Below are 11,879 nucleotides of genomic sequence, written 5' to 3'. Positions count from 1 at the left end.
ATGGGGTCAGTTTAGTCCAATTGGAAAATATATGTATATATCTTTTATACAAGCCATCTAGATAGTTATGTAGATATCTGCGATTTATCTGTCAATTATCCTTAGAAACGAATTGTTGCTGTCGAGTAACATGTCCATTTTTGATGCTTTAACCAGAAAATTGTAGATACCACAAGGGAGAAATGTGTGTGTTTTTCTAATTTGGGTGACCTGACACATTGTGTGTAGTCTAGTGTATCCTACTTTAAATGCCTCCACCTTTTGGCTCAGCAAGCTCTGAGTTCAGCATCGTCCATCTTCTCAGCTGAGCGTTGGGGCTAACACAATTAGGACTCTTACCCTGCCACTATAGGCTGCTGTAGCCCTTTAATGGCAGAGAACAGGCTATCACAAAGGACAAGCTTCCACTCACTACACTAACCCTGTGTGTCATGGCTGACCTATCCTTTCTCTTGCACTGTCTGAACTGATTAGCTTTCCTCAGTGGCAGATACACCACAGCTTACCACCACTGTCTAAACTCTGTCTGATAACAACTTGAGCAAACTCCTCCACATTGACACAACAGCTGAGTATGAAGGGGCGGTGAGCAGATAACTGTTCTCATCTTCAGTCCCATATTCTAACTGCCCTTGAACTCATTTGCTCTTTGGGGGCAGCAGATAACTCCTATCTCCAGATGTGTTAATTGGGCTTTCAGAAGGAAGCCGGCATATTAAAATAGTCTGGGGGCTCGCTGGTGAACCAGACCAAAGCCTCGGGAAATCACATGTGATTCAAGCTGACCTTCATCTAATGTGCAGTATGGGGACCATGCAAAGCTGGGCTGAATTAGCTTTGCCTACGCTGGCAGAAAAAAATACCACCACAGTATTTTTAACTACCCACAGAAATACCTTGGAGCCATAAGATGTGGTGCATAAATTTATTTCAACATATATTAACATTTTGTTGATTCTTTTTTTTTGTTTTGCTTTGTTAAAGACACAATACATTCAGTATTTACATGAGATTCTACAACAACACTTGCTGGCAGAAAACAGTCTGATCATTGGATCAGAATAAATTGGATCAACGGAAGGCTACTCTCTAGAGCTTCAATGAAACTTGATATAAATTGACACATCATCATTAAACTTGACAATTCCTGTCATAACAGTCCATGAGAAACAACATTGCACATTGAAACGACTGATAATAGTGTAAAGATGCTGATGACAATGATGTCTAACAAAGCCACAGCTGCCCACATCAGAACACTGTCTTACTCATCAAGTTGGAGGCTACATGTATACATAAATTATAAACAATAAATAAAGTAATATTATAAAGAATAATAATATACTATTATAAAGGAGTCATGTCATGTTGCGTTAGTTCACATTATGTTGCACTGGGTTATGATTGGCTCATGTTATTATGCGTTTTGCCGTATATAACGGAGCGTTGCATGAAGTTACATTATGTTGCATGAAGTTACATTGAATTGCATTATGTTGAGTTGTGTTACTTTATATTACCTTGTGCACACCATCAGTCAAATCCTTGTCTTTTTCTACTATTTAGATCCTACATTATCCCACAGGCAGAATAGCAAGATATAGGGCAGAGCTAATTCACATTCCACTACAATCTAATGATGGATTACCTTTTGACAGATCCTATGAGACATACAATACATCCCTTTGACAAGTCTTCAGCCTCAATCAGGTCACCTTTGCAGAGTCAAGAGTGAGGATAGAGAGAGACAAGGGAAATGATAGGGACCATCAACAGCTTCGATTATGCCTGATGAGACTGGATAAAGACTTTGGTCTGTGAACAGGCTCATAAAAAAAGGGGAAATGTGTATCTGCCGAAATGTGTTATCGAGTATAATAAGCTAGGCAACTGTCAAGAGGAGCTGTGGGTGACTGGGAGGGGGGTTGGTGACCAGTTGTTTCATTTGGGCTCAATTAGACTTGATTTTCAAGAAGAGGACAGAAGCCGCACCAGAGGAGCACTGGCACTGTCACTATAGCGACAGAGCTGATGGGCTGTCATGGGAGGAGTGGGGAAATAAGGAAAGTGAAAAGAAGAACACATTCATGCACACACACACACAGACACACCTGACTGACATAACAGTAACGCAATTCAAGCAAGAAAAATAATGGTAATGAGCACGCATTGAAGCATTCACACTGAACATACTGAGCTTTTTAGACGCTTTAATAATTAGCAGTATATCTTTGGAAGCTGTGCGCCAGTCAGGATCAATCATCAGCTCTCAGAACAGCAATGGCTGACACAGAGGTCATCCCTCCAGACAATAAACACCTGGGCTCTGCTATTTGACTGATACAGTTGGATGAACTCCCAGAGAGAGGCAGGAAGATTTAATAAAAGGTGAGCATAGGGAGTGAAGCAACATATTCTGAGCAGTCGGCCTTGTGTTGCATCTTGATAATTAAATATCTGAACACCTTTTGTGATGCTGGGAAATTAATTTGTTTGGTGTCGACCAGCCCTCAGTCGCTTTAACGGATTGAATGAAGACAGAATGGGCTGTGCTCATAGACAACCAGGAAGCATGATGATTTTACACAGGAAATGGATGTTGCTCAAGGTTATGGTGACAGGAAAATACAGAAATGAGTGATGTCTATTCACCAATTTGTGTGTCATACCTGGGACAAGAAAACTTGAATGAAACCTAAAACAATAAAAGAAAAAAGAGAACAGCAGCTGCTACTATGTTATACTTTGTGACAGACTCTAGATCATATTTCTATATAATTAATTTGTTGTGATATACTGTACATTCTGTCATATTTTGTTGCTACATACAGTGCATTGCCCCGACAGTAACTGTAAAACCCTAAAACCCCTTTCCCTTTCGTAGAAAATTTGTACCGCTACATAGTTGAACTACCTGATTTTACGATGCACTCCTAGAAATATCAAATTATTTACAATATAGTTTTCACTAAGAGTTCTCCTCCTTTACAAAAGTCTTGTGCTTTAGCATTGAAACACACACATCCAAACAAACACAGCAGGTAGAAAAGAAACAATAAAAAGACATTTCTTCTCCTCTTCTTTGTTCACCACCTTTTTCACTCAGAAAATGTACAATCCCTGTGTTCTATTGTGTTACGTTGGAAATGAATCTCGTTGAGACAATTTCAAAAGTGGCAGATGTGTCTTCCAGCTATTCATTAGATTTCCATTAATAATAAAACAGGAAGTGACCCACTGAAGTGTCCTGAGGTGATGCCTATCACTGACAAGCTGTCTCTAAGTCTAGACACCTACATGAAAAGACATCTCATACAAACTGCTACATTAAGATTTCTTGTTTTTTTCTTTATAACACTTTCTTTTGAAAAAGTCTAGGACAAATTTTATGCACTGGAAGTTGGCAGATGGTCTGAGAAATGGCGGTCAAATGCAGTTGCGGAGATTGCCCTCGGATCACTGGCCTTCGAATGAACAGCATCAACTGATCAGATGAAGTTTTGGCCTCCCCGGAGCTTATAATTCTGAGATAAATAAACACTATCAAAGAGGCATAACATAAAAACAAGTAGGGAGACACAGAGTGATGAGTGAGAAAAGACAGAATCAGTTTTTATGGAGTATCTAATTATCGAATCATTAGCACCACCACAGTGTATGGGCAGAAAACACAAATGTCTGGATGGCAGAATGAGCTGCTGAGAGGAGCAACATCAGCGGACTCTTAAACACTGCCTGCATGGCTTCTCAGCTTGGGAAGCAGTCTTTGGTCACAAATCAAAACCTAAACGGCATGTGCCCGTGATAAGCTGTCCAAGTGTGTACCGCTGATTGATGATGTCCATTTCCACAGCCGGGGATGTGATCCTGAGCTTCTCTTTCATGGTTAAAGTACCTCTCCTTTTTCACTAGAGTCTCTGTGGTAGTCATTAACACCTCTTCACAGCTTGTTAGTACTGTGAAAAGCTATCTAGTCTACACTGCAAACATTAGCATGGTCACACACAGATTTCGATGGCAGTTGCCATCACCATCTGGCTTTTGTTCTTGTCTCGGCCTGGAGACTGGTGCTGTCCAGACTCCTCTCTGGGAGACAAAGGGTCGGAGAGCACACTACGTTTGAGAGGTGCCGGACGCAGGCAGGACGTTCCTGGAGGGGTGGAGGGCTCGGGGTGTCTGTGGGAGGAACGTGATGAAGTGGAGGATGAAGAGGAAGTGCAACTGCCGGTACACACTCCAGAGCTTGACCTCTCACCTCTCTTGGCTCGGCAAGATGCTCTGCGCCTGAGCTCGCTGACAAGCTCGTACTTGACAAAGCAGAAGACGTCCTTGACTCCACAGCGTTTTTCCGGCTCGGAAGCGAGAAGCCTCTGAAACATGCGCAAGGCGTCATCAGTGAAGCGACGCCATTGAGATGGGTAGGTTCCCACAGGACACCCTGCCTTCTGCCAGCGCCGAAACTCCTCATAGAAAGCATCGGCTGGCAGCGCTGCCTCCCAGGGGAAATTGCCTGTCAGCATACAGAAGACCAGCACACCGAATGCCCACACATCCAGACTGGTGGACACAAGGAAACCCTCAGCACGGCTAGCACGGCAAACCTCTGGTGCCGTATAGGGGATGGTGCCACTCACCCGTTTAACACGGCAGCCCACGCGTCGTGTCATACCAAAGTCGGCCAGCTTGATGCGACGGCACTCACGGTCAAATAGGAGCACATTCTCAGGTTTCACATCCCGATGCACTAGGTTTTTACTATGCATAAAGTCCAGGGCTAGTCCCAGTTGTTGCATGCAGCGTTTGACCATTTCCTCTGGCAGACCCACCTGAGAAGTAGAGAGAGTAGAGGGTAGTGTCGGGAGACAGAAAGAGAGAAAAATAGATTTTGATTAATGCAGTCTAATAGATGCAGTACATTGTGTAGGAGGTGAGACTATGGGAGGTGATACAAGAAAAGAGCTTTGTGGAGAGTAGATTACAGTGCTGTTATAAAGAATAGGTGATGGTTATACTGAGTAGAGGAAAAAAAGTACAGGGTGGAAAGTGATACGCTCCAAAACAGAAAAACTGAAACAAAAGTGTCTTGAAATCAAGCACTCCCAGCACATAAACTGGAATAGCACTAAAGCAAAGTGAGAGCTCCATGTAGAGAGAGAAAACCGGGACGAAGACAAGGCTCCAATCCCAGGAGAGCTTGTTAAAACCGCCTTATCTGACGACTGATTGGAGCAGCTCTGGCTGAGTGAGGATGGTGATTGGTGGAAGGAAGGATGATAGCTTTACCTGTGGGGGGATGATGTCGAAAAGGTCCCCGGCGGGGGCATATTCTTGTCCAAACACATAGCTGTCTTCTGTCTCAAAAAGTACGTCCAGGACTTTGATAATGAAAGGGCTGCAGCTAAGTGAGCCCGTTAGACTGTATTCCCGCAGGAAACTCTTGAGCTTCGTCTTGTTCTTGGTCACAAACTTCAGCGCCATTTTGGTGCCTGTAAAAATCAGACATAAACATGTAGAACACATGGATGGACACAGTTAAGCCTAGGTGTGTCAGATTAGTAACTTTTTACTGTCCAAAACACACCATCCAAAGCACTCAAAGTGAATTCTGTAACCTGATAGTCTAAGGGCGTGGAGAGATTTCCAACTACCCAACCCTGTCTTTGTAACAGCTGCTACATTCATTCATATAAACAGTAACAGTAAATGAATCTCAACTCCATTACACGCATATAACCAGTTGTTCGTGATCACAGCTGCAGAAATACACAGGCTCTTTAGTGAGCACACAGCACTTCTAATCTCTGCTGCCCTCTCAGCCTCTCTCTCTGCACTACTTTACCATGCTGAGTTATACCGCTTTCAGACTGAGCCAGCTCTCTAACCTTGATTTTCTTACAACCAAGGATTAAACAGTAGGCCTTAAAAAAAAAATCCTTAGCAAACCTTTTTAACTGTGCTGAAATTAATTTCTCTGCACTGTGCCTTGAGACTTTATAACACGCTGACATCTGCCTTAACTGGTTATCCTCAACTGTGAGGCATTCTGGCACAATGTGGATTTAGAGATATGAGGTTCTTTTTTTGTATTTATGCTTTATTAGATAGTTGACAGTCAAGATAAACGAATAAAACAGGATTAGAGGATAAAGATCTTCAGCCGCAGTTTTAATCCCTGATGCCCCAACTAACTCACCCTGTGTACGATGTGCCACCAGGTCCACCTTGCCATACGTGCCCTTCCCAAGCTCACGTATGTGCTCATATTGTTTGGCTACATCTGCTGCAGACAGAGAGGTGATGGCCAGCGCCTGCATGTCCTCCACAGGCACCCCTCCGCAGTAGCCCATCTTGGATGTAGGGGAGCCCCCACCGCTGCCCACCCGTCCGGGCCCAGATGGAGAAAGAGACAGGCTCGCCTTGACGCTGTGGGGCAGACTAAATGAAGAGGAGAGAAAACTGCTTAGAGCCAGGTTTTTTCTGCTGTGATGATGGCAGACAATATAAATTTTATTCAGGTATGTGTTTATGACAGAGTGCTCTTCAGTATCTTTATGTTTGTTGGCGCACATCCATATATTCTTGTCTGTACATCATGTCTCAAAGGGTGGTTAAATCAGGAAGGCTTTAACAGACCTTCATTTCCATACAATCAGTTCAAGGAAGGGATCGACAGGGGAAGTGCTTTCAGTAAATGTATTGGACTTCCTGCTGTCTCTCTAGATCACTCTGGCCAGCTTTCAGATATGGCTGGACTCAGACAGCACTTACTGGCAGACAGCTATGGGAAAATCAATATGGCCAGGTAGAAGGACTAACAAATGGAAACAAATGGAGAAAGCTGACAGCGTCAAGGTGTATACATGCTAGTAAGGTATACTATAGATCATCTGTGAGCACTCTGAAGTGTTTGTACAAATACATACAGTAGAAACAATCAGTGGGGCTGTGAGAAAGGGGGTAGCTTAGTTTTGTCTGAAAAACACATTTGGTTTGCACAAGCATTTCGGTCAAATTGCTGAAGCCGAAAGAAAAAAAGAAAATACTGCAACAGAAAAGTTATTGCTGATTTTCAGAAGTGCCAACTTTCAAATAGGTCAAACTGATCCTAGCAGGGAAAAATATAGCTGCTTTAATTGCAAGCTCAGATGGAGTCAGACACCCTAAATGTGCCAACTGACAACAAATTAAAAATCCGAGATGAGTGACTGTGGATGTTAGCGCCTGTTACAGTGTTTGAACAATCACTAAGTAAAACGAAGGAAAAGTCTATTGAACAAACTGCACAAAATGGACCTTTTGAGCAAATGAAGTGGATCACACTAATGATCGTACCCATTGTCTCTGTCTCTCTTCAATCCCCCCTCCTTACACACACAATCAAATTTAATCATCCAATCATGCACAGCACGCACACACGTATGCACGCTAATAGGCATCAAATCAGCGCAAACAATTTCGCTGATGGCCTTTTTCATCCATCATTCAAAGGCAACTGCTTTGCTCTTTGTTCTCCTCTCCCTGTAGCCAGTTTCTCAGTACCACTGATTTAAACGAAAGCATCACTGAGAGCATCACAAATGTTTGTGTCGACTGTCAGGTGCACTTCGGGGGGGGGATATGAGCTGAATTAATGCTCGGTAGCTAATGTACAGTTGATTAAAACATGGCAGAGGAAGTTTTGTTCAGACGCTCTGAAGGTGTTGAGGTTCCTCAGCTATCTTGTGGAAAGAGTGTGATAAATATAGCTATTAGACAGCGAAAACTAAAATAGGATGCAACCGTTTGCAGCCTTGTGTTCTTGGCTCATCACTCTTTGTCGAAGAAAATACTGCAAATAGAAAGAGTGCCCTGTATGTATCTCTGTAGATCACACTTGCTTCTTGATTTTATCATATGCAGAGATAGTTATATAAGAGACTATGAATATTGTAGCCTACTCATGCTGAGCGTGCCCACTGTATAGCCTTGAGCGAGTCAACAAAAAAGTTGATCATTATCCAGATCAGTCTGTGGTCCAGGTTTGGTGATTAAACATTAAAACAGGACAGACAGACAGACTGGAAGCACATTTCCTTTGACCGCCCACCCTGCATGGCCCCATAGCCTCAATCAGCAAGGACGAAGCAAAGAGAAGAGAGCGCTTGTTTACTGGCACTTCTTCCAGTCAGCTCCACGGGCAGAATGTGCAGCACTCCAGCATGGATCTTAATCACATTACTCAGCTCCCACCAAGACAAAAGCCCACCCCACCCAACAGCGCAGGATGCTTTGCACTCATTTCCTTTGCAGAACTGGATTAAGAGCCCTGAAATGTGATGAGTGGTTGGGAGACGGTGCTCTCCGCAGCTGTGATGACGCTGTAAATGTGAACCAGAAACTGCAGTGTAGAGCCCTGGAGGTGTGGGGATGAAGTTATGTGGTCTCTGGGAGGTGATTGTTTGCGAGTGTTTGGGAGGGGGGGCCGGGAGGTCTGGTGTATCAGTCACACAGTGACAGTCTATCAAAGGCCCTTTGTGTTCCTACCTCTGAGAGGGCGCAGCTGTGAGTCTCAGCACGACTGAGCGTTCGACCACAGCCACATGCCCCACTGATCTCCCATGCTGCCCTCTGCTCTTCTCCTGTCCTCTCAGGCAGCTGAAGACAAGGTAACTGCCACACGCTCCACATACAGATGAGGATTTGACTTGATACACATTTTAATGGGTTTTTGAGTCCATCCCACTCATTGTTAATCATCTGTAAGCGTTTTAAAACAGATTCCTGGACTGTTCACTTTTTCCTGTATTGTTGAGGTTGAGACCTTGTAACTTCAGTATGTGTGATTTTCATGTTTAATTGTGATAAAAAAAAATCCTCTGGCATTTGAGTGTCAGAAACTTCTCAATAAATAAACTCAAAAATGCACAATCTGAAAACAAGGCCAGTCTGAAAATAAAGCCTGTTTTTCTAAATTCCTAAGAAGTGGACAGACAAGGTTTTCTTTCGTTCAGCAGCAACAATCTGTTTCCGAGCCACTAATTTCCCCTCAAATACAGATTGACAATCCCACTCCATTTAGCAATTACTCTAACAGAGCTGAGTGCATTCACAGTACAACACTCTTAAAAAACAGGTTGTTCCCAGAAAAAGGCAAAACATCCAGTTTTATGTCCGAATAGGCACATCAACCGTCTGGAAACCTGTGTCTGACTCCACGTGTGACACACATGAGACTAAATTGCAGAAGCAGTTGACCTTTTCTCCAATAAACATTTAACTGGAGATGAGAACAGAGATGAACCCTGTGATGCCACTGTCAACTGTTCCTTTTGTCACAGACTGTCTCTTTAAAGCCTCAGGGTGTGCTCTTGACATGTACGCTGTCCAGTGTGCTCATAGCCTCTAAACTCTGAATGTTACCCTTGTGAGTGTAGGTCTTACTGTGAACTTTATGGGGCACATTTTCACTAAAGAAGCCTGGTCAAGTTTCAACCTATTTTCAGCCATGCTAGTGTGACTCTAGGGATGGTGGTGTTTGTATGAAAATTTGTCCACCACTTTGATCCAGACTAAAATATCTCCAGAACTATTGGATGTAAATGTTGTGCTATAGCTTTTGGAAATTTTGTGCTGACATTCTTGATCTCAAGATGATGAATCCTACTGACTACAGTGATCCCCTGACTTTTCCTCTAGCACATGTTTGGATAGGTTGCCATGAAAAATGTGGTACACATTCATGTTCACCTGTCTTCAGGATAAACTGTGGTTATCCCTTAACCTTTCATCTAGCACCATCATTGAGTCAGAACTTGAATTTGTCTAATACTTTAACTAATTACCCATCATCCATCCCATCAGCAGCTGTACGTTAAGATTTGTGCTAATTTGCAAATGTTAGCATGGTAACACGCTGAACTAAGGTTCTGAGCATGGTAAACATTATACCTGCTTAACATCAGCAGATGCAGATGTTAGCATTTACGCATTTAATCTATGGTATTGTCATGTGATCTCATCAGGGCCAATAACTGTGTATTCACTGAGCTATTGTTTCACCCAGTTTAAACTATGTGAGCGATACAGCTGCAATGAACTGTGACATGACATTGATAAGCGCAGCACAAAGACTTCATTGAGGTGAGGTTCAAGCATGAATACAGATTCCCATATGGGAGATGAGCTAAATAGTAGTTGTGTAAAAGATGGGCAATAGAACTGGTGTTGCACCTTCATCTATAATAAATGTGTTTTAATGTACATCAAGCATCTATATAAAGTGTGAGGGATTATCAGAGTCAGCAGTTTTACACACAGTGTTTGCCCCTCTTTAGTCTAGCCGTCCTTCTTCCTCTCCTCTTTCTCTCTTGTCTGTTCCAGAAAATGTAAACAAGGGACTAATGAAAGAAATAAATAGATTGCAGAGCCTGCCTTGCGTCTCTACCTCTCTCCGTTACTAATGGACTAGTTGCTTTGCTGTCGGCAGAAGAGTCATTATGGGTGAAGACTGATCTCCTGTGTCCAATTTACTGTCAAAATGCCCAACGTGCCGTGCCTCTGGGTCAAAGGGAAAACTGCGAGTGAAATACGATGTGACTGATGTGGTTTCTCTTACTGTCTGTCTGGAAATAAAACAACTGCATGCATAGCCAAACACATATAGATGGTATTTTTCTGTCTGTGTCCCTCTCCTTGTTGTCTCAGTGTGGTAGCGCAGAATGAAAACAAATCACTGCAATCCTAAGCAATCTATCACTCGATCAAAAACCAAAATGGACTTCCCTGAGACACCTAGTTGCAGTCAGGACACTCAGGCATGAAAAAAATAGAATCACCTTCCTCAGCAGAGCACAGAACATCAGAGCCAGTGAGTTGGTGGGTTTAGCCAGCGCCTCCTTCAACACACGGCTGGAGAAACCTCCCACTGTGCTGTGATAGGTGAACCAGCGGCCTAGGCCACGGACACTCACTTTGACAAATCACCTGCTCTCAGCTTTGCCTGGCTGCCCATATGGAGGATCCCTGCTGGGGCCGAGTGCTGAGTGCCGTCCCTGACTTGCCTCGTCTCTACTCTCCTTCCCATCACCCCTCTCTCTCTTTCTACTGTATGTTACACACGCCATGGAGCTACTGCCTGCTGAAAGCTCCCAGCCAGAAACACTGGCGGGCATTGGCCTCCTGCTGGGATAACCCAAGACCCACAAAGAGATAACCCAAGGTTAAAGGGATCCAAACAATGACTGAGAGTGGAAGGACACTGGGTGCAAGGACACTTGGCTCAAGTACTGTATGTTAACCACAAATGAAACAAAAATTAGGCAGAATGATAAGTCAAACACACGCAAAAAAAACAATACAAACAACAAAACATCACAGTAAATCAATATTGTAGTTTAGGATTAAGGCTTTGGGATTAGAAACTGAAGAGCATCTGATTATATATGCCATGTCATCATCACCCTCATTGTAATCATGTCCTGCAAAAAATCTTTTAGCTGTGAAATATCACTGCAATAAGCTACCCAGGGAACATAGTGTACCTAACCCCCCACTCTATCACAACCCAGTAGCCTCAAGTTCCAGTAGGGAGGGACAGAGAGAGAGAGAGCAGGATTGGGGAAATCCAATGAGACTCAAATGAAGCATCCCTCCCCCTTTGTACTACATGCTATAGACTGCGTCCCTTTGATGTCAAATACATGGCGAGATGAGACTCTAATATGAGTTCAGAAAATGGGGTCTAAAAGGAGGTGTGGCTAAATGATGTAACAGCACAGCGCTGAGGAGGACATGGCAAAGTAACAGTATATGGTGATTGGTGATCCTGCTCATACACAATAGCCTCTAACCACAATCAATGCACTAATGTTGATTGCTAGGATCTCTCTCTCTCTCTCTCT

The 11,879-nt window shown here is 43.3% G+C and overlaps 1 protein-coding gene across 1 annotated transcript in view; it reads right to left on the bottom strand.

Annotated features, from left to right (window-relative positions):
• Nucleotides 1-953: 953 nt before the first annotated feature.
• The window catches only part of si:ch211-183d21.3 (serine/threonine-protein kinase SBK1), a 13,599-nt gene continuing 2,673 nt past the window's right edge, over nucleotides 954-11,879 (bottom strand). Inside the window, exons 2-4 of the mRNA XM_035672338.1 lie at nucleotides 6,194-6,435; nucleotides 5,284-5,486; nucleotides 954-4,826 (exon numbers count right to left, since the gene is read on the bottom strand). Coding sequence (XP_035528231.1) covers nucleotides 3,999-4,826; nucleotides 5,284-5,486; nucleotides 6,194-6,435 — 1,273 coding nt within the window. The 3' untranslated portion in view covers nucleotides 954-3,998. The remainder of the gene's footprint in view (nucleotides 4,827-5,283; nucleotides 5,487-6,193; nucleotides 6,436-11,879) is intronic.

This window comes from Morone saxatilis, unplaced genomic scaffold (assembly GCF_004916995.1).
Source record: "Morone saxatilis isolate NCDOM2014 unplaced genomic scaffold, NCSU_SB_2.0 Contig1, whole genome shotgun sequence".
In the NCBI taxonomy this organism is placed as follows: domain Eukaryota; kingdom Metazoa; phylum Chordata; class Actinopteri; family Moronidae; genus Morone; species Morone saxatilis.
Note: the sequence above shows the minus strand (reverse complement) of the source record. Positions and strands in the feature narration are given on the sequence as shown.